General features: G+C 39.4%; 1 protein-coding gene and 1 long non-coding RNA gene across 6 annotated transcripts in view; one reads left to right on the top strand and one right to left on the bottom strand.

Moving 5' to 3' along the window:
* The window catches only part of tpk1 (thiamin pyrophosphokinase 1), a 54,249-nt gene that overhangs the window by 6,959 nt on the left and 23,723 nt on the right, over positions 1 to 23,567 (bottom strand). For 4 of the 5 annotated variants that reach the window (XM_044040378.1, XM_044040368.1, XM_044040397.1 and 1 more), the window contains 3 exons: positions 22,381 to 22,476; positions 16,164 to 16,310; positions 11,788 to 11,899 (listed from right to left, as the gene is read on the bottom strand). In XM_044040378.1, the coding sequence (XP_043896313.1) occupies positions 11,788 to 11,899; positions 16,164 to 16,310; positions 22,381 to 22,476 (355 nt within the window). The remainder of the gene's footprint in view (positions 1 to 11,787; positions 11,900 to 16,163; positions 16,311 to 22,380; positions 22,477 to 23,567) is intronic. The other variant, XM_044040407.1, reaches the window with a different exon arrangement.
* On the top strand, positions 671 to 7,956 carry LOC122778518. Its single transcript, XR_006361441.1, has 3 exons — positions 671 to 987; positions 2,195 to 2,233; positions 7,900 to 7,956. It is a non-coding gene; the product is annotated as an uncharacterized LOC122778518 (long non-coding RNA).

Below are 23,567 nucleotides of genomic sequence, written 5' to 3'. Positions count from 1 at the left end.
GAACCACCGATGTGTATTGTATTTGCTCTTTGGTTTTTATAACAGAGGTTATACTGAGTACGGCTCTAGTTCATCTTTTGAGCCATAATTTCAGTTTCAAAACAGCACCTGTGTTGTTTAAATAGGAAATGCACTTGCGAGTTGGTCTTTAATGAGGTGTGGTCAGGTGCCATGCTTAAGGCAGTGAGAAGCTATTTATTTTGGGCCAACAAAAACCTGGTAAGATCAGTGGTGCAGAAATTCACTGTTATTTTAGGGATGTTTTACACTCACAAGGTACTTTCACCACATTCTTTAGACTATGTGTGTAGATTTTTAAAATAACATGTGCCTTGTGTGTATGATGATACAGGAAGGGTTGTATTTGGTATTTATAACATGTGAGTGTGTGTGTGTGCATGCTCTCGTCCTCTGCCTCCTAGGGATGGACTGCAGCTCCACCAGACTTACAGGCAGCAGTTCACATCAGGCTACTCTTCATTCCCCCACTTCATTCCCCTCGTGTGATGTGCACAGCATCAGGAATCTACAGATCCATAAATAAAACCATAAAACAGCAGTTTTCCCTCCTGCTGCCATACTGCAACACTACAGAATACATACACTTTTCATTTCCCCCCTCTAAGACCTTGGTGAGTGGGAGCGAAGGAGAGAGGGAAGATATGAGAGGGAAGACAGTTAAGAGAGGAAATGGGGGAGGCAGAAGGGCAGAGCGAGGCGGCATGGTGTCGTGGAGGAGCAGAATGAGAAAGAACACGAGTTGAAAGGCGATATGAAAGGAGAGGCAAGACAGAGAGATACAGCAGGAATAAATTAATATCTTTAAAACACCAGACGAGAGCACAAGAAGAAAAACATCGTCAGGGACAGAGAAAAAAAGGAAATATGAAAAGAATAGAAGGTCAGGGTGCATGCTTGCATCTCAAGAAATACAAGGGAAAAGAGAGAGCTTACAGTAGAGATGTCTGCCTCTGGCAGGGACACTGGGTAAGACCTCGCTGAACCAAGTTTGTCAGACACATCTATCTGTTTGATTACGTGATAAACTACATCACTTTGCTCTCCTCTGAAAATAATCCTTCCCTCTGTTTAGAATGCTTCCTGAATACTGAAACCTCAGAGTACACCCTGCTAACGTCTCGAGCTGCAGCGCTTTATCTCAGCGGCAGAACAGAAAAAAACACTTAAAAGGGCGCCATGTTTTTGCCCTGCAGACACAAGGAAAATACCTGCTTCTTAAGTCAATAGTGCATGGATTAGTAAAGTATGTGCTATGTGTGTTTTCTTTTAGGCGTAAAAGGAATACTGCGTTCAACTTTTCCTTCATTTCCAGTGAGGGAAAAGGCCAATAACGTGCTTGAGATCTTCTAAAAAGTGAAAAAATTAAATGTTATGCATTCCAAGCAATGATTACTGGCTAATGAGGCAATGTGCTGCATGTTTGAAGTGTCAAAACACTGCCTGTTTGTGTTACCACCGCATATTTAGAATGTAACTAGGAATACGGAACGGGAAGTCATGTCTTAATTCAAAACTGTCGTTTACATGCCAGTGTGTTTGTGAAGGCTTACATTTCATAAACAGCCTGATGTCATTAACAGTGAAAGCAAGCTTTCTAATCTTAGTCAAAGTTTACTTTTAATTATGGTTTTCTATCGCTTCGGCTCTCTGACAGACTTTGCTCCTGGAATCCATCTGTGTGCACATTTATTTTCCCCTTTATTTTCAATCAAACTTTGCACCTGTCCACCTTGGATTTGTGCATGTCGTTCAGTCTCATGTTGCACAAGTTTTGCATTTGGGTCAGTAAGTGTGTTCACAGAGGCTGGTGCCGTGAATTGTTGTGTTATTTCTAATTGTGTTATTTATTATTTATAAGATAACTATTTCACTTGTTTCACATTTTGTCATCTTGTTGCTTTAAGCTTAACTAAAAACCCATTTCCCATTCCCTGATCTACACTCAATACTCTCACAATGACAAGTAACAGGAAAGTCACATTGACCTATGTATTCAGATCCTTTGTTAAGGCTACCGAAATATATTCTCACGCATTGAAGTTTCCTAAGAGCCACAGTGGTTTTCTACCTTAAGTTTAAACTTAAAATTTTAAAAACAGCTACAAAATGAGCTTTGCTCTCAGAGTACATAATATCATTTCAAGTTCTCTATCTCTCTGTCCTCATTCTGCAGGTACCAGTGACTCCTGGACTGCAGGATCCAGATCCAGTTGTGAGTAGGAATGGGTATCATTAAAATTTTAATGATACTACTTCTTCTACTCAATACTGCTTATCGATCCGGGGCTTTAAAGATACTCTTATTGGTTCTTTTTATGAGAAAGAATGAAACTGTTTTTATTTGTCCTAAAAAGAACCAAAAGAACAATTTGTGTGTTTACATAAATGCATTTCTTTTGACAAATAGGGTGAACTTTAGCTATGTGTTATGTGAGATTGCTCATATTTCCACCTTTACGAGCAAAACTCTTATTTCACTTGAGGCAACTACTGTTGTTTGCGTCAATTCTCGTATCCAGACTTAGGAATGTTGAGCTCCTTCCTTTATGCTTCCTTTATTCCTATATGTTTTCCAAAAATACCGCTAGCAGCGCCGCTAATATTACGCTGTATCGATATTACTGTACTTAAAAATGTATCCCCGGGGCCCATTTAGTACCTGTTTTCGGTACCCATCATTAGTATTCTTTGATTAAAATTTATATCAGAATAATTTATGCAACAATTCCTGCTACTACTTGTATAAATTACACTGTAATACTATAAAAAAAAAATCATGACACAACTTAAAACAACTGTTAAATCTGCCTGTGGTCTCTCTCTTCTGCCACTACCTTGTCTCCCTCTTTCCTTTTCTCTCCCCCTTTTGTCCCCTGCTTCTTCATTGTTCCCCATGTTTCCTTTCACCCCAACCTGCCTAGGCAGTCTGGTTCTGCCAGACATTTCTTCTTGTTTGTGAATGTGTGTGAACTGATGGGTTTCTGTTTTCCTCTTCAGGTTTATGCCTTACTAAGTTAAGTGCCTTGAGATAATGCACGTTTTGATTCGGCACTATACAAATAAAAATGTATTCGATTTTGAAATGCGGGCTAAGGCCATAATCCCCTTTCATATGAAAACAATTTTATTACACTACTGCCATATAGAGCCATTCAGTGGGTTTGTATTATGTGATTGTTTCCTTCCGTTTTACTCTAATCCTAGTTTTTTTAGACAACATTCACCACAGAGATAAATATGCGGCATTCTTCTGTTGCATTTACTTGTTTTAATGCAAAATTTGCAAATGCTCTGGCACTTTCAAAAACACTGTATGCCACCACGCCGCACGGCAGCAGTTCTAGGCTCATTTGCTGCCCCCAGTTTTGATTGAATGTGTCATTTGGCACATACTTCTGGGAGCTGTGACATAAAAACCAAATCATCCAGGACTAAAGTCTTAAAAATGATAACTTCACTGACTCCAAAAAGGTGAAAAACAACACTGAAGATACATTTCAATATGATAATAATAACCATAATGCAGAAACTGCACTGCATATTGCTTTATCAATATTAACCTGATTTATTGCACAGCTCGAGTGTCCATATGTGATTGTTTTAAGGTTATGCTTGAGCAGGCTGGATAGAGTTTGACACTTGTTAGTGCACGGATATATGAGCCTGGTGACACTTGGGTTATAAAGAGCAGGAGTGGAACCAGAGCTGTGAAATACTAGCAGCTTATTTGCATATGAAACTGAATGAAAACCTTGAAGAGGAAAACCTCCTCAGCCTTCCTGTCATCAGCAGTGTGACAGCCATTGTTCATAGCCCACAGAAGTTTCTCTCAGTCTTTGTCACATGCAGAGCACACACCCACATGCACGCGCGCACACACAGGATCGCACCGCTACTCTTCTTGGGACACTGCATTGACTACCAACCAAAATAAAACGTAATCCCTAACCTTAATCATAACCAATTAATATCTAACCTAACTACAATTCAGATCTTAGCCCTAAACTTAACCACTTCTTGAGATTCTGCCTTACTAGGACCAGGTTTTGGTCTAGTAGTCCTGACAAGGTTAGCATTTATGCCAGAAAAGGTCCTAAAGACGTAACAAATACAAGAAAACACATATGTATGTATCTGCATTTTCATCCATTGAAATATGGCACTATGGAACACAATTTGCTCTCACAAACAAAAACATAAGACTTTAAAATATAAGACGCATTCATAAACCTTCCTCTCAAAATACAATTAAACGAATAGGTGTCAGGGGACTCTTCCCTGCAGTGAGTGTGGGTGCATGCAGGCGTGTGTGAGTGTGTGTGGGTGCATGCGTCAATGCAGGGAAAAGTCCCTTGACGGCTATTCATATTTGTGCAACACTACAATCCATTCTAAGCCAAAATTTTCATGATTAAGCAGGCTTCAACATAAGCCATTACCCATATCCCAGTCTGAGCTGCGGCAGGATGAGACCTTTCTAATTTTAGGCAATGAAACTGAAGAAAGTTCTGTCAGTCACAGACCTATTGTTGAACTGACCTTCATACCCATACTGATCCATTAATACTTTGGTCTCTACGTGTTGTAATAAAAGTCCTCAAAATGCCCAACAGCTTTTGACCCCATTTTACTTTTAAGGAACATAATGGATGGCTGCCAGTGAGTGGCATAAAAGGAAACTGGTGTTTAAAGCCTGAAGCATGTCATGGCCATTTAAACTGTGGGTGCCATAGCTTTGACTGAGCCCAACAATGTATTTCAGAACCACAGGAGCCGTGTTTTGTGTGACAGAGTTTGGATTAAAAGTCGCAAAAACTGTCATCAAGGATGATGAATGAGTCAGCAGAGGCTTCTGACTCAAGGCTGAACTACAAAAACAGGTTACCACCAAAGCTAAGTCGGTTTACATATGGTAATGCTAACAAAGAACGTCTTGAAATGCAAGCAAAAACAGCTTAACAGGTATATTGCTCTATCTCTAAGTCGTACTGTGATAAAACCTGATTTGCAAATAAATGTAACATAACAAAATAACAAACCGTTTCTCGCTGATGTCAAGCTGTTTAGTACGGCTTGTCAAAAATGATAACGCTCAACACATTAAGACTATATCTTTAACTTAAAGCATACACAGACCATTAAAATTATGGAAGACAGCTGTTTTTTAAAAGCAAGAGGCAACAGATTTAACACGTCTGCCATTTAAACTGCTCGTTCACCGAATGCCTGTCTGTTGAGCTGCTTTTGATCTTTTGTGAATGAAGGAATAAGGTTTATAAAATTATTTTAATGTCTGTCAAGAAAAGTTTTATTTCCCAAAAGTAGCTTTCACCCCGTATCTCTCATGTAAATGCGCTCAAAAACACCATCCATTAAAGCAAGAAAATTAAAAATAAAGAAGCTTTTCAACTGGTTCTGGCTTTTAAAGTACTTGGCAAATGAAAAGTCCATGTTACCAATAAAGAGTTAATGAATTTGTACAGTCAGGCGGTATAAAATGTATCAATCATGATGTGCCGCAACAAGGTTTCAAGGCCTACATAACCTACAAGAGACCCCCTACCTCTGCCTCAGGCTCCCACACCTGTGCTGCCTCTCCCTGAAATCCAGTATCAGCAAGACAGCTCAGCAGGGTGGAGGTAACAGGTTACTTTCACTCTGGATACTCTTGCACATTTAGTATTGATAAACTTTAAATAAAGAAGAGGTCTGCTCGGCTCTGAAGTGGAGACACACGGCATCATGATCTGTGCATTTCAAAAGCACCGATCACAGTAAACACATTTATAATTACTGAGCAGAATATCTGATCTTAAATATTTCAATGAAGCAGAATAAATATAACTACATATTCCCTCAGCATTTCCTTTGCCTTTTATTAGGGACCGGCTGATGCAATATTCTGTATCTTCATTGCTCCAATACTGGTCAAAGTCACTGGATTGGATATCAGAAATATAAAAATGTAAAATCCAGTGTAGTAAAAAAAACCAACCCTGAATATCACATAAATGCTTCATTAAGCACATGCTGCAAAGAAAGAGAGGAATGCACACGTCTGCCGTGCTGCAGTGATCATGTGAGCTGTGTGGATCTTTGAAAAAGGACTGTATCAAACTGATAACGGTATGAGTAGATACTGTGATGACGCTTGTCTACTTGTAATTATTACATTCATTATTCAGCAAACAAATAACATTTTAATTATGGGAGAGTTTTTTGTTTTTTCTGGTTCCTGGTAAAATGAGTGTCAGCCGGAGCCTTTGAATAAATCCATGTTAACAGAGAGTCCAAAAATAGTCAACCCTCCAAATAACTGAACATTAAGGCATGCACACACTCACATAAGCACAATGTGATCTGAGGGTTGCTGTGCTGGAGCTGAACTTGTCAGTGGTTTCAGGTGGCTGAATCAACTCCTGCTTTCAAGGCTGTAGAGACTCAATGACATCCCTTTATGTCAGATTAATATTACAGTGGTATCTTGCTGTGGGCAGCCCAGCGCCATTTATTTTCTGCAGAGGTATAGAGACAGGGCAATGGGATGCACAGCAGCAAAGAAAATGAGCAAGGAAATACGGATTATGGCTGCTTAATGCAAATGAATCTGTGACGGCCTTTATTACTGCAGGCAAACCCAATGAACAATGAACAGCCAGGCCCAAAAGTGCTTGGTTTGGATTTATGTACACATGCATGACCAATCGAGAGTGTTAAGACTCTTACACTTATTTTGCTTTAAAGTTGAAGTCCAGTTTGACCCTCAAGCGCCAATAAGAATGCATATTGTTAAGTATTCTTCTTGATACTACATGCTCTGGCTTTAAGTGAAAAAAAATGAAAAAGAAAAACCTTGAATGTCGGACCTTTTCCTTGACAGTTTTTGACTGCAGTCATGCCCGAAGCCCCAAGAAAACTTATTCCGTCCCTGTGCTGAGTGATCAGACATTGAAAAATTCGGAACGACAGCTCAGGCCATGCTCTGACCATTTCATATTGAATTTATGAACAATCAGCAGGCTGCTAGCATACATAGCATAGCTGGGGGCCGTGACTTTTGAACTACGAGCTAGGCAGGTGAAAGCTGTGCATCTCTCCGTCTCGGTGTGATGTGATGGACTGTCACAAGACGTTTGAGCGTTTTCATGCAAAAGACTGAAATACAAGAATCTTCAATAATTTACTGGGACTCATGTAATACCAGGTTTCAGTGCCCGTTCCCGCAGAAAGACGATGTGAGAAAAACACTCTCATCTCATTACATCATTGCTTTTCGCTACAAACCATTTTATGCAACTTCATGCAAGACGTGTTTTGGAAATAAGTGAGAACCAAATTTAAAAAAGGAGAGATTAATGTCACTTTAACAGATAGATGGTACCGAGTTGACTCAATATTACATTTCATCAAACACTCTGATTTAATAAAGTAATGAACCGAAGTTTCATCTTTGCATCATCAACTAAGGTGGAAGCAAAAGAAAAAGAGGCTTCACAGTTTTTCTGTGTATTTCCATACATGATCAAACCTACACTCAGCTGATCCCTTTGATTCATTTGGCTATTTATCTGACATGTGTAAACACGTCCTGTTGTAAATGTTAACGCAGGATTACATGCAGGTGTGGAACTAAATAAATAATAAATAAAAATGCAAAAGGTTCTAGCCCAGCGGTAGCCGAGGAAAGCTAAAATGAATACAGATAGAAGAAAATGTTTAAATAAAACACAAAGACAAGCGAAACACCGTGGGGTTTTTAGAAACAGTTAAATTATTGACTGAAAGTTTAAAGGTCCGACGGTTGAATTTATAAGACATTATAAAAATACACATACATCTTAAAATAATCCAATCTTTTCCCATTTCTCATTCTTCCAGGACCACCAACCCCTGAGCCAGCAATGTAGCGCTACCTTAGACTTCATTTGGGGCTGACATTATTGGAGGGGAGGGAGGACCGGCGAGTGTTTCCGAACAACAAGAGACTTAGTGGAGCCAGAAACGGACGCTCTCATGCATGTCCAGGCAGATGTCATGGGCCACAGGGAAACTGCTGTCGCAGTGAGACCAGGGCAGGAGGAGACAAACCATCCTTGACCAAAAGTAATCGTCTCATTTGTCTCAATCAAATCATTTGAAAGAAGGTAGATGCCCGCTTAGGGCAAGACTACCATATGTATTATTTAACAAACTGTAAACATGATGTGCAGATAAAGCCTTTATCTGTCCATTATTCTGTTTTGTTACAAACAATTTTAGACGTGATTTAGAAAATATATACTTGAGAGAGCCAACAATTCTATAATAACCACAAATATGTATTTTGTTCCTCCAGAAATCTGTTTTGACTGTCTCATCAAAACTAAGCACTCTACAATCTAGAACACACCCGTGTCAAGGAAGGCTGCAAATCCAAGGTTGATGGTAAGTCTGTCTTAAGTCTCAGCAGAGAAAAGGTGTCGTAAATAATACATCATCAAAAAAAGTCACACTCTAGGAGATAAATGGAATAAAATAGTTGTTTTCACCACCAGCAATGACAAGCAAATACTGTCGTGAAAAGTCCTAGAGATAGAATTCAAATGCAAATTCACTCTTTAACAAACACCTTACCTGTGATATCTCCTGTAATCGGATATTAAACAAGTGAAACAATGAAACTAATGAGGACAGAAGAGCATAAATAAATGAGGAAATCAGGGAGACTGCTCTTTTCTCAAAAAAATAAATCACAAAGAATGTTTTATTGCAAATTGACAACGTGCTCCCACTAAAAGCCCCTCAACACTTCCCAACACTCTCCATAATCCTGCTTTCCCTGCTGTGTGTCACCATCCTCAAACATCAATCCAGTCAGAAGCCTGCCACCAGGTCTCTTTTACTCCCGCCTATAAATCATCACATCACAACCTTTTATTCACCCTGCTCACTCCCCAAATCCTTATTTTCTCTCATATTTGACATTTCCCTGACTCAGCCACCTCTACCTGACTCCTTTCACTTTGTCCCCGTTCCTACAGCACCTTTTGTTCTCGCAGACATTCTGCATTCTGTACACTCCATTGTGGTTGGATGTTTATTGGATAGTCAGAACACAAATTTGACAGGAAAAACACGACCAGCCACGCAAATTGTTTTTGCAGAAGTTACTTCAATTACCTTAGACATGGGCCCCTTACATGCATTGTTTGCCATTGAGCAAACACATATTACATTAAAATAGATTTGATTAAAACATGTGAGTGACACATTTTATCCTTTACTTTAATTGTTAGTCTATTTTTGGTCTTAGCTCGAGGTTTCACTTGTATAGACTGCATTGTTCGTTAATAAGATAAACTCCCATCAAGGCCATGCTCTTTGTGGTAGAGGGCAAGCCAATTCTGAAAGCACAGCCAATTGAACACAACAAATACAACAAACAAAGACACTTCTGGTGTATTAAGCATTTGAACAGGTCATCAAGGACAACAAAATCAGTGGATGATGAAAATTGTAAGAGATTTAAGGGGAAAAACAACCGCCACTGACATCACCACCAGCTGGGGTAAAGGTAACCATGATTCATCATTCAAAGACGAACAGGAAAGCAGAAAACACAGAGGACATACAGTTCACAGAGTGAAGAGAGAAAAGATCAGAATATAAGCCCATCTGTGAAGTAGGGTGAAGGTGGCATCCCGGCTGCTTCAATGTGACTCACAATGGAAGCAACAGAAGAAATTAAGAATTACACAGAAACATCTTGTTTGCTGATGCAAAGGACACAAGGACAGTTCACACTCCAACATGAGCAAAGTTGGAGTTTATTAAATATTAAATAGTTAATATCTAATAATATAAGTTTCTACATGGCAATTTTCCAACATCTACATCCTCATGAATGTACATATTTGTCAATTTAAGTTTCTAAATGGACTGCTTCTGTCATAACCTTCAGGAGTATATTAGGGCCTTCAGAGAAGGCACATCACTATTTTAAATGTTTGTTTTTAATCTATTGCGTTGAGTAATTATTCCAAAAATTGTAATTTTAGCCTAATGTACCATCAAATGTTTGAGTTCCAGAGAATTAATGTCCTAAATCAATGGAGAACTGACAGCAAAGGAGTTTTTCTTCTTTCTTTTCTCTCTTTTTTTTCATTTTACAAATGAGTGCTTTATTGTAATGCTTAACGTAACTTACAGGCTTCAATTTTATTTAGTCTCTTCTACCTGAAATGTCATAGTCGTGCACATTTCAAGAGACAATACAAATGAGAGCATCTTAAATTGTTTTAAAAAAAACAATACACGCTAAAGTTTTTGAATGGCTAAGATAAAAGAAAGTGAACACATGATGTTATTAACTTAGACAAAGAGTACTCCATCTCATCCAACACACTCTCTTGGAGAACCACAAGCAGAAAAAAAGGTTTGTGGAATAACTGTCTGCTCATTGCAAATTTATGCTCAGGATCCAAACAACATAAATCATTGTGGAATTATACTCTTTAAAGCAAGAGTCTAAACAAGCTTGGGATGCAAGCGAAAGGCCTCTGTTGGGCTATTGTTGTAATGGCTGACAGCCCAAAACACTTTCTTTATAAGAGCATACATTTTTCATCACAGAAACACTTTGAACTTAAGTATGGGGGATCATTTCAATGGGACTTTTAAGAGTCTTAGTGTCACTTGAAAGTGACTCTGTTGATATGGGCTTTTGTACACAAACAGTAAAAACAAATGCATAAATCACCGAATGAGGAAATTACAAGATGCACCATAGCCACATGAACATTCATACCTGTATCAGTCACAAAAAAGAAAAAGAAATACACAAAAACAGATAATCCTAATTTTTCATTTCATATTCTGGTCTTTCTTTTTCAACCCCAAAGGGAAATCATTACTTCCAACCCTCTAAATATGCATGTGATTAATTATGCAGCTTGTTATTACTAGCTAATCTGCACAGGACTCTCATGTATAAAAGTCCCTTTCATTTCCACTCAGAAGACCATCTCACAGGTGTGGCACTGGGACGACAATACAATGCACTGTTTAATGTGCATGTGCATGCAAGTGAGCGCACCCAGGGGTATATTCACACAAGTATTACAAGCGTGGTCACAAAAGCGTGCACGGGTATATATGTACAGACTCACAGAAACAAACACGTGACCTTGCATATACTGCGAATGGACACCCACCAAGAATCAGACACATCATCCGACCCCACTGACAGAAGGTACAGGTTTCTCTCATTTGGCCCAGTGTTTGGTCTGTGCCAACTCATTAAAAACACAGCTGGTCATAAGCCCTAGAGTGTAGTAGGACTACAGGGTTCCTCAGATGGGTGTGTGATTGGATTTTCAGTCTTGAAGTATATAAAAAGCTCAGTTTGGCATGTATGTGTCTTCGGCATGTGAAATGTGTTAAAAAAAATGAAGCCCCATGTGATTGAAGCAAATCAAGCGTCTCTACTGTACTATGCCTCATTAAGTTCAATGGGCATTTTTCCAATAAATGCAAAATAACTTGCTGTTTTCAATTGTTAAATGCCCCTTGTGATATCAGCCCCATTGTCAAGAATTGGTTCTCCTTCACATCACAATCTTGTCTATATAATGCTACCACAAAGTCTTTCACTTTGTGTCTTTATGTTATTTCTTACACAGTATAGTTTATGAAAAAGGTAATTCTTCAACATGTTTTCAATCCTAAAAATTATTTACTGATCGTGTACTGTGGCATTATTCAAATACTGCAAAAATCACAACTCACCCAGGTTCCATTTGAGTCCAGTGGTGGTTGTTTGGCACGGTCCACCTACTGGAATGAGACTACACCAGTCGCCCTCCAGGCCCGTGTTCACTCCAAGTCTGTGGCTGCCCTGCTGACACAACAAAAAAAAAAAATTTTTGTATGTGTGTTGCGGAGTCCCTCACAGGCTAAAACAACAAGTTGTAAAACAATTAAAAGGGAAAGTAAAGGTACAACTGAAAAGGATATGTTGGATTTTGAGTTCTAGTATATTTTCCTGTCTGTCATAGGGAGACAAAAGATTGTTCTACCGGCATCTCAACAACCATCTTAACAAGCATCTTTTGACATGATTCATTTTACGGTTATGCAATGAATACTTCCTTTGGGTTTAATGGTAACTGTAACTTTGGTGCTTTTTAAGCTTAGCAAGAACATTATGTTGTGGGTAGGATGGTTAACAATGTTAAAACATCTTTTTTCAATGGTCTCACTGAAGGATGGATGCTGGGTCTTTTTATGAAGCTCTGCAAAAATGAAAATGACCAGAAAAAAGCAGAAAAAACATCAGGGTGAAAGAGAAAAGCAGGATTATCAGATTTAGAAGGTACAAGGTAATGTCAGATTCTTCTCGCTGAATAAAGAACTGACTGAATACAATGGTTATAATAAAGAATCATACTGGCAATAAAAAGGAAATGGAAATGTTCTTATTCATGGCTAAACAACTTGATAGTGTTACAGCAAAACCAAAAATGCCAGAAATTCGATTATTATGTATCACCACCACAAGCTGAACACTAAGCATGTACAGTGTTTCAAAGACAACGTGTGTTGACAGCTAGAACTGACGCCAGTGAATTCAATGGATCATACAGGCACAGGCGTTGACCGCATTGACAGGTGGAGTTAATTAAAGGGTAACTAAAAACCTCTTTTCTGAAGCTAACTCCGCCCAGTGACTGATTTACAAAAATGCCAAGAAGTGGACTGAGAGCTGAGGGAGGTAGAGTGGGAAACTGATAAGGCGATAAGGCGACACCTCTTGTGTTAATAAAAGAGTGGAGGAGTCTGGGACAACAAGCCTTGTGCTGATTAGACAAGCAGGTGAAGAAAGATTTGATTATTTGCAGTAGCTGGTGTTTGACCAGAGAGAAGCAGTATGCTGATGTTTAAACTGTGAAGATCTGCCCATGGATCAACAAACAACACTGCTAGATAGCCACAGACAGTGGTTTTGACCTGAAAAGAGTGGTTTAGGGGTTTAGTTAGGCTTTAAGAGTTTGAAAGCTTGAAAGTGTGACATGTTTGAAGCAGAGCTTCATTAGCTTGGCTTCCTGGAGCTGCAGGGCCAGAGGGAAGGAATGATGTGAAAATTCTAAGCTTTGGAGCTTTTTCGGCATTGAGAAAATATCCACGTGGTTATATGAACACAGTCTCTTTTGGTAAGAGATAATGACAGGAAAATGAAGGATTGTGGATCACCTGTTGTGTTGCTGCAGAGAGACTTGACTTAAGCTAAGAATGCACCTTCATGTAGTTATAAGACCAGCTAGTCAGTAGACTGTAATAAAAACAATTTTAACTGTAAATGGGGAAAAAGTTTCAAGTTTTTAAAGTTGCTTGGTGAGTATAAATTACAGTGTTTTGATATTTATTTAAATTTATAAAAACATGAGACGGCATGAGTGCACCAAATTCTCCAGTATATGTTACAAATTTTAATTACATTTTAATTGAAAATATAATTGTACAATTGAGTCTTAATGCTTTTTCATACACTTGCATTAAAAAGACAAATCATTCTGGTAATAATGCTAAAATAATACTAAGACTTTTATCGGGTCGTGGAGGCAGCAGCTCTAGCAGAGAGCCCCAGACGTCCAAATTTGCCCTGGGGAACTCCTCCCTTGGGAGGTGCCCCCGTGGCATCCTTATCAGATGCCCGAACAACCTCAACTGGCTACTTTCCATGCAAAGTCTGTTGTTTTTGTCATGATCTGCTCTCTGTCACCTCATTCACCTCAGCTCACCAGCCCCTCCTCCTCACCTGCCTGCCAGCCACTCCCTGCTCATTAGTCCAACTCTCCCCACCTGTTGCACTCAGCTGCCTCACCAATCAACCCTGTATATAAACTCACCTCTCAGTTCACTCAGTGCCAGATTGTTCTATGTTGCCAGTACTAGTCTCTCCAGCGTTTTTCAGATTGATTCCATGGTACTGACCCTGCCTGACTTCTGCCTGCTTGTTCCTGTGGTGGAACAGCCCTGCACTGGACCTGTCATTTCCCTTGTGTGGGCTTGTTGTCTTGGACTCAAGTTCCCTCCAGTGAACCCAGTTTCCCCTTGCAGGGTTTTCATTAAACTATCGCTGAACTTTGTGGTAAATAAACGTCATTACCAACTGTCTGTTTGCCTGCCTCCGTGTACTGCATTTGGGTCCTCCCCTGACCTGTTACAGTTTTAGTGGATACAGTTCAACAAATTTATACGAAAGAGGAAAACATGTATTTAACGGGTGAATTTGTTTCATTCTGTAAGATTTATTCGTATATTTCTTATAGATTTTCATCGTCTTGCATTTATTACAATAATTGCAGTACAGAGCTAAGACCATCTGAGGCCAGTTCTGTATGTTCTATATTAATATCACATGCTTATTTTCCACAGAGCGCGACTATGATGGAGTTCAGCAGACGTGGGGATCAGGGAACATCCCACAGGTACCACACTTAATCATTTAAATCAGCTCTTTAGGTTTCGCTGCTCAAAAGGGCATCGGGTAAACAAACCTGTAGATTTGGCTGTGAGTCTCTCTGTATGTGTGCTTATAAATCTCTGTCACTGCATTGCTCTTCCCACAGAAACACAGGCCTTCTTGCGCATGTTCAGGGACCATGGGTGAAAAGACGGCAAATTGTGAAAAACAACACAGATGAACTCAGTGTAAGTTCTTTTTTTTATATATATATATACACAGTAGCATCACTTTGGTAGACTCAGGTAGTCTCTGGATGAACAAGTTTGCAGCCAGTGTCCCTACACATAATTTAATATAAGACATGTGAATTATTATAATGAGCCAGCTCTAGAAAACACAAGACATATTTCTGGAAGATAGAAGTAATATTTTGAGAAAGAAACGGGCATAACAACCTTGATTGGCTCTAAATCACTCCGGGACAAAGAAGAAGGTCTCACAAACTTTCTAAAAATGTGTAGAATTAATGAGATGTTGCTTTTAAGAGCATGCTGTGAGACGACATGAACAACATTTTTAAGTTTAATTTGCAAAATAAACACAAGTGGTCATTTGTTTGTGAAATTGCGTATAACAAAGTATGTGATTGCGGGGAATACGAGTGGTGCGGGATATTTAGCAAAAAGTGTACAATTACAGATGTAAGTTCAACAAGAAGCACGGGACCCCTCAAAGGTTGTATTCACCATTCACCTTCATGTACAGGCGTCTGCGTTCATCAGTTACTGGCAAATTGAAGCTGCATTGACAAACAAGCTTAATTTACCCTCACTGAAGTAAGATTAATTGGAGGTGTCGGGGTATGAAGCAGCAAATGACAACACGCCGTCGGAATAATGACGAAGTGGCGGGGGTGTACATGAAACAAGTTTACATATTTAACGTATTACAAGGTGTCGTCAGAAAGTGTGACAGTAAGCTGTTTGTCCTGAATATCTCGCAAATGAACAGCACAGGAGAGAAAAGTAAGGTTAAAAAACAGCAGTGCGTTCTCAAACGGACGCTGCTCAGCCCACTTGTAAATTCAATCAACTGAGGAGCATGAGAAAGTGGGAGCAAATTTGGGAGCAAAACAGACTCTCTCTCGCTCCCTCCCTTGCTCTCATGCACAACAGTAAATTGGGGCACCATAAGAGCAGAGGATTGTATGTGTGTCTGAAGTGATTACTTAACAAAGAAGTGATTACTTAACAAAGAAACAAAGAGTTCAACACTCCAATCAAGGTGGAGGCAGAGCAAGGAAGAAAAAAATGTTTTGAGAGAGAACAGATAATGAAGAGAGGGGTGATTAGAAGGAGAAGGAAATATTAGAACAGGAGAGCAGCATGCAAATCTAGTGCCGAGAAAGCACATTGTGCGTGTGTGATTTTCATATGCAACTAATCAGATGGATATATTCACAATAAGTCCACATTCAGGTTCATGCAATGTGAAGCCATGGGAAGATAAAAGTAACAACCAGTGTTTTCGGAGGTGGGAGCATTATAAGCTTTTTTTTGTTGTATGCCACAGTGCCTGGAAAAATAACTAGTTGACTTCGTAGCTCAAAGGAGAGGGCAATCAAATGGAAAAGAGTGAACAGAATAGAAAACTGGCACAGTGAAGGCTGTGTGACGTGTTTTCATTATACACTCACGGGTCTGAGTAGATATGCCAGGCTTGTCTCTTGTATGACAAACACAGGCAGCTGTGTCATGGACAGAGCGTGGTGGAGGGTCTCAACAGACGCCATGGTCTGGTCAAATCTGCCGGCCAATCCACCCAGTGTCACGATGGCGTCCACCTGCAAAGACAGACAGAGTTGAATAAGTAACAGAAAAATTCACTGGTTTGATTTGTGGTTTGTTTTTCTGGCAGGTTTTCACTGAAGTGAAAGGAGAAGACAGTAGTTTTTCCCCCAGCTCATGGGAAAGTGATTTAGCTGTCTACTGAAAGAAAAATGAGGGAAAAAACAACAACAATCCTACACACAAAATGTTTTTTCTGCATTTGGTTTCATTTTGATGGACAATTTAACACATTGCCGGCATTAATTCTGAAAATAAATCATGTGTTAGGAAATATTTCAGCTTTATTAATGGTTGAATGGTACAAAACATCAAAAATAAGTCAGACTCATGTCTATTTGGTCATGGTTTTTTGAATTTTATGTGTTAAGTGAGAATTGCCATTCATTTTTATAGCATTGCTCCTAAAAAAACATACATGGAAGCTAGATGAACAAGTTACAGCAGAGGAGGATGCCATAATGTGAAAGCTAAATCAAATCCAAACATTTAATGTGCCATGTGCCATGGCATGTCTAGTGTCTAAAGCTTCATGGGAGCGGGCAACCCCTTCACTAAAGAATGAAATCTATTGAGCTTCTTTGAGAAACTGAAGCATTACGATATTCTTTATTGTTAGCAAATTTCACAATAAGACCAAAACAAATGATAAACTGTTCCATCGCACACACTGTGTATCTACAAATGTGCCATGAGGTCCACAGTTATGAGCAGTAAAAACACTCCAGTGAACTACACTATTGCACTGGGTGGCTTGTATTTTTCTTACAGAGCAATGAACAAAAGACAGGCAGTGCAGTTTGTTTTGAGTCAATCCCACATACAGTATACCCTCCTGGTGCCATTAAAAATCACAAGTGAGGCAAACCCAGAGCTGAATACAGTGTAAAGATGTTTAAATGGCTCTGTCTCTCTATAAAATTGTCAGTATATATACTCGTTGCGCAGTTTCATCTCTCCAGTTTGAAATAATAAACTTGAATGTCACAGACAAACTGGGGAGTTATTTAGGAATAGACAAGCCCTTTATTACTTTGGTCTTTTTATGGGTCTTTTTTATTGTTGAAACTAATACGACACAAAAAAAGAAAAAAAACGTCTTATGAAGAAACAAACAAACAAGCACAATGACAAAGTCCATTGGGACCATTAAGCTTTAAACATCATAGAGCCAGAAACATGAAGGAGGACAAACAAAGAATGTGTGACTGAACAGTGAATTCAGGCCATTACCTTGAGGCAAAACATCCGACTTAAATTAAGAGGTGAAACATGTTAATAGCAAATCGATTGCTTAAACGGATGCCATTTCCTGCAACCTATGAGCTAAGATAGGGCTCTTTTTAACTTATATACAGCATACTTTACTTCAGTATAATATTTACAGCTCTCAGCAGTTAAATCCTTATACAAAGGCCCCCAAGCAGTCAAGCACCAGTGCTGACAGCTTTAAAACCCAACAGAGTCTAAAGGGCAGACACGCTGTCACAGGCTGACAACTGACAGTCACGCCAATGCAGAAAAAACGAACCAAATATCCCTCACACCAACTTCACTTCACTGTTTTCAATTGAACCATTCACTGTAGCTAAATAAACAACATGTTGGAGGTAAAAATGCTTCTTTTCTTATTTCTTTCGCTGATGTTGAATATAGGCAGTCATTACTTTTCTGCTAAAAAAGGTTCTCTCTTTCAGAACTTGACTCGAACAGTTACAGCTTTTCAGGCAGGTCATACTGGCAGCATTCATCTGCTACAATAACAGATGTGTGACAGCTTATTTCTGTATGTGAGAGTATCGTGTATATTCATATTCAAATACAGTATAGTATATATATAATAGTACCGGTGTGTCATTAGCCAGTCAGAAATGCATTCTCACTTCCCGTTTACGTCTCCGACAACCTGCAATTACTTGAATATAATACATATTTCCTAACAGGTCCCTACTGTATGTCCAAACAGAATTGTTACCAAACTTAATGTATCATAACTCACATTCTGCTTGCAGGGGGATGAAGTTAAAGCACACCTGATCACTGGGATCAACAACATCTGGCTTACACCCTCAGAGAGGCACTGCTGAAACTGTAAACAACAACACTTGGTAAACAAACTCCCCTCTGTGAGAGGACGAGAGACAGGGAGTTTAAGAGGAAGAGATTGCTACACTCGATATAAAAATCAAAATCATACACAAGTTATTTCAAACGGGGAAGAATAAACACAAAGCTATAGTCTAAACCTGCACATTAGCCTCAGTGATTCACAACTTGTGTACTTTGTATGTCCCACTCAGTGCAATGTTCATTCATTCTGACAAAAAGCACTAAAAATCCTCAATTACTGCTTAGAACATCAAGGTTTGAGAAGTTCAAAATACACAGAGAGTCACCAAAACCAAACAAAAAGGAAGGACAGAAAATTAAATGAGAAGCCAGGTGAAAAACATCAGATGAAAACTCAATCTTTCACTACTAATCAAGACACTTGTCCAAAAAGCTTCATACTGTCCTCTTGTTTATGTCACTGTGCTAAAGTTCAAAGTTTATCCTATCACACACCTAGGATGCTGTCCTCAATAGGATGTCAGACAGCAGGGGGCGCAGTCACCTCCTGGTGTCTGGCAAACCTGTATAAAACAGGAGGCAAGACAAGTCACATGTAACGTCACGTGACCCTTCTGAGGAAGACCACAGGAAGTGGTTGAAACATGGCAAGGTAATCAAAAAACCTTGTTTTTCTGTCTGAATGAACAAAACTTAAGCTCAATCAACAGTTACTGTCACACACAAACACATAATTCTCTTATACCATTCTTTGGGATTTAACACTGTTAATGCTGTGTGTGAGAAGAAAAACATGTAGGGGTAAATATGTTGAATCTTAAACAGTCAGTAATCTCCAAATAACCCTGTTGTCGTTTTATAAATGTTATTAATTCATTCACACAATCGTCAATCATTACCAAACACGAATGGATAGAAAATGAAGGGAGCAAAAGAGAGAGAGAATGACACAGCATGGTAGTAAATCATGATATTGTGCTTCCACTTGGATGTAGAACTGAGCATGTGAGTGAGGAGTCGCTCCTGGACAAAGTATTTACTGCTTAGAGACTCAAACTAGTGCAGACAATGGAAACATGGCTGCCTGAATGGATGAAGCTTGTTTAGCCTCTCTCCCAATAATTGAAAGTGCTTCAGATGATCTGACAATCTAGCTCGCTATGATTGAGGCCTGCTTTACAGAGCACATCAATGGAGGCAACACTCAATGAGTTAGCAAAATGAAAATGTCAACCTTAAGGCCAAAAGAACCTGTTTCTCTTCAATTAATTAAAATGAACAACAGCGTACACTTGGTGAACAAATCTGTATTCCAAAATTAAATTATCATCTTTCCTGTTCGCGGTACAGGGTAGCTCTTTAACCCGTTATATTTTCTATTATTTATTGTTTAATTCATTTTAGATTTGTCTTAAATCAAAAGTTATTGCTCTGAATTTTTAGTTATTGAAAAAGAGAAATAATCCTCGCAAAGAAAAAAAAAGGAATTATCGACACTTACAGGCCTCCAAAAACTGATTGGCAGGGTCTCCAGTCTCTTGTAGGCAGACGGACAGACAAACATTCATTGTCAGTTCAGAGGTAGAGTAAATATTAGCTAGACTAAGGGACAAAAGACCCATGACGGGAGGGAAGGACAAAAGTGTATTTTAGAGCCTTGGCGTGTCAGTTGTGGCAACACGTGTGCATACAAGATTAAGAGCATGTTTATGTGTCTGTAAGCGTCTTCTCCAGGATGTTCCATCATCTTAGCGATGTCAAGTGATTGTGGCACTTGGCAATGATTGGGAGCAACACTCATCAGCTACTTAAAACTTCTAATGATGCGGAAAATAAAAAAAAAATGGGGAATAAGAGTGAGACAAAGCATGATTTCCCAGGAAACTACTCACCTTTACAGTGATAGTTGTCAGAATGATTGAAACTTAACATAATAGACAGTTAACTGTACTTCATAATGTGATGTGCATTTTGTGCAATTTAGTAAACAGATTGAGAGACTGACTGAGTCTCATGGTCAGATCTTTGTGTGAGTCTGGCTCTGCAGCAGCTGGCTGGGCACAATGCTTCACTCTGGCAGGCAACTCATTTTGGCAATTTGGAGATGATCTGTTAGAGAATGCTGCACACTTTGGAAAAAAAAGGATTGCAAAACAAATGAAATGTTAAGCTTTAAAACTGGCAAGTAAACCTCACTTAAATGGTTAAATGTGTCTAGGTTGATTCTGTGAGAGCATTTATGTTCTTTACTCGCAGCACACTGTTTCACATGCATACACACACACACAAGCGAACCTGGGATCTGCTTGAGTCATCCACAGTCCAATGCTGTTGACCTCAGATCACATCGTCTTAAGTACCTAAGGACTAAATGCTTTTGGAGGGAGAGGAGAGCTTTACTTACTCATTTTACCCAGAGCTACAGCTACAGCTACTGCTGGGTTTTGTAACTGTTTTGAACAACGTTTCTCACTTTCATATGATCAAGGGTAAATGCACTTAATGAGCTGACTGATACATACCACCCACAATGATGTAATGCTATATTAAGAGAGTAGGGCCACACGGTTGGTGTAGTGGTTAGCACTCTTGCCTTTGCAGCCCGAGTTTGCGACCATTCTGCATGGAGTTTGCATGTTCTCTACGTGATCTACCTGATCTGTAGACTTAGCACATTAGAAGTCCTGCTTCAGAGTTTGCCGGTATCGTTGGCTAGTCAACAAATGCATGTGTTACAGTGACATATACTTTATAGTTGTAACAGACAATACCGTTTACTAACTGTAGGGGGATCCTATGTTACTTAAAATGTGAGATGAGACGTAAAATCTGAGCCATTACACAAACATTGGGCAAAGCTAATGCAACAATTTAGAAAAAAAGAAAAAAAAGATGCTGCTACTGAGCAACAGACTGAGACTGAGCAACAGTCAGTGAAGAGTTGATGACAATGACAACATCAGCAAATGATGACAGTGCAAGAGCTGTGAAGAGAAACCCAACAACAACAGTCAGTAACATCGTATCAATCGACCAGTGCAGAGGTGAAATATTGAAGCTTTTACAGTTTACTTTTCAAAGAAGACCTCAAGAGCAGAAACACTATAGTACAAGACAGAAACTACTCAGTAGAGTCAGGATCAGACAGCCAGATTGGAATTTGCATTTGAAAGCAGAGAGCTGCAAAAGTTCTGGATGGATGAGACTGTGATTAGCCACAGAAAGGATGTGCTTAGGGAGGAACTTCATCATGCAGCAAGGCTGTGACCCAAAAAACTAACTGCCAGCACAACAAGAGACTTCATCAGGAAGAGGTTGTCAGAGCAGGAGGAGGCTGCAGAGGGAACCCTCATCAGTCAAACAAGAACTGAAAGAGGCTGCTCTAACAGGTTGGAGAAGCCTCAAAAATAAATAATGTGTTGTTAGTGGATCACAAATTTGTTGCAAGTGAAGAACTAAATATTAAATGTTACAGACTTCAACTTTCTTGAATACTTGGAAAAAAAACCTGTGCCTTTATCTTTGTCTCACCTAGACATGAGGCATTGTCTGCAATGGCCTTGTTGTTTACAGATCCTGACTATAAAAAGCAGGAAATAAAAGCAGACATTCTGAACTCTTCACACCTGTCTCATATTCATCCAAACTCAAACAAAAACATAAGTATTGGCCTTGCCGTCCCAACAAGGAAAGTGTTAGCCCCACTCCAGCTAAAGGCAAAACACAATCTCCTTATGAGTATTTCTAAAAGTCCCAAAATTTGTGTTGGTCAAAAAACCATATACAGCCAAAAAATACTGGTGCAGGGAAAAATGTTTTACACAATTATGCATTAAGCTCTTAGAATATTATCAGTCTTCTCATGTAACCCCCTGGCAAGACAGCTAATAAGTACATTCCCCAAAATGTCAAACTATACCTTTAACTATAAAAATGTCCGACGTAATTTAAAATCATGTAAAAATGAAATGTGTCTGGCGTGCAGTCGGTGTTTACCTTTAACTTTCTCCTCTGAATCTCCTCCAGCATGATTGCCAGACACTTGGTGAAGTCTGTTAGGTCCTGGTCGGCTGTTTCTATCAGCTTGCACCCCTGCACACGTAATAAAGAATGGAAACACACAAAGGTAACAAAGCACAATCAGATAAATCAACACGTTCAGTCATACCAAAACAAAAACCCAGGCAGAGATAGGGGATAGGGGGATAACAGAGGCAAAAACAGAGCGATGGAGAGATAGGGAGAGGTATAAATCAGTGTTTAGTGTTGTCTGGCTGTCTGTGGGCTGTGTTGCTGAATAATGTAGAGGTTCCAGTCAGTGGCCCTAAACTTCAGCATCCAGGTAAACAACCAAGCTTTTCCTCCTCCTGTCTTTTTCTGTCACTTTCCACCTATAACATACCAATTTCTGTATTTCACAAGAAACACATTGAGAAAGTACAACTACTTCACAGTAACATGTTCTCTGAGCTCTGTTTGATCCCATCCATCCTGCCTCCCCTTCCCTCCTGCATCCCTCCATCTCTGTCCTCTCTCCCTCCCTCCCTTGCGGATGCTGTTCTGCTCTCTTTCTTGCATTTATGCAGAATTATTCACTGCTTCCAACAAATCTCCAAAGGAACGCCTGAAACTTTCACATTGTTCTGCTCCTAAAGCATTACCATAACAGCCTGTTCTCTCTCACGGTAAAAGGTACTGTTCGTTTTTTGTTTTTTAAGCAAACTCTGTGATACTTGTGAAAAGGGATCACTATTATAGTGATCTCTATGTGCAACTTGTGTGTGTGATGAAACACTGCACATGCATTTCAAACTGTAAACATATCAGCAAATCAGCAGGGAACTGATTACAGTATTACACAGTGGCATAGCACAAGGGTCACATAAGCACAGCTTTGTGTATAGTGTATCTGTGTGTGTGATCTTGGGGCAGATGAGGGAAAAACCTGGTCCCAATGAGGCAGAACCTAATTTCTGAGGACCTGTTAAAAGTTAAGGGTTACGATTTGGATTGTGGTTAGATTTTGGTTCTGGTCAGGCATTATCTGATTATGATTAAGGTGAAGGACTACACTTACTTTAGGCTGTCTGAATGAATGGAAGGCAATGCAGTGTCCTAAGAGGAATAGCTGTACAAAACCTGTGTGTTTGTGTGTCTCTGACACCTTACCCTGTATTTATTAT

This window comes from Solea senegalensis, linkage group LG1 (genome assembly GCF_019176455.1).
Source record: "Solea senegalensis isolate Sse05_10M linkage group LG1, IFAPA_SoseM_1, whole genome shotgun sequence".
NCBI lineage: Eukaryota > Metazoa > Chordata > Actinopteri > Pleuronectiformes > Soleidae > Solea > Solea senegalensis.
Note: the sequence above shows the minus strand (reverse complement) of the source record. Positions and strands in the feature narration are given on the sequence as shown.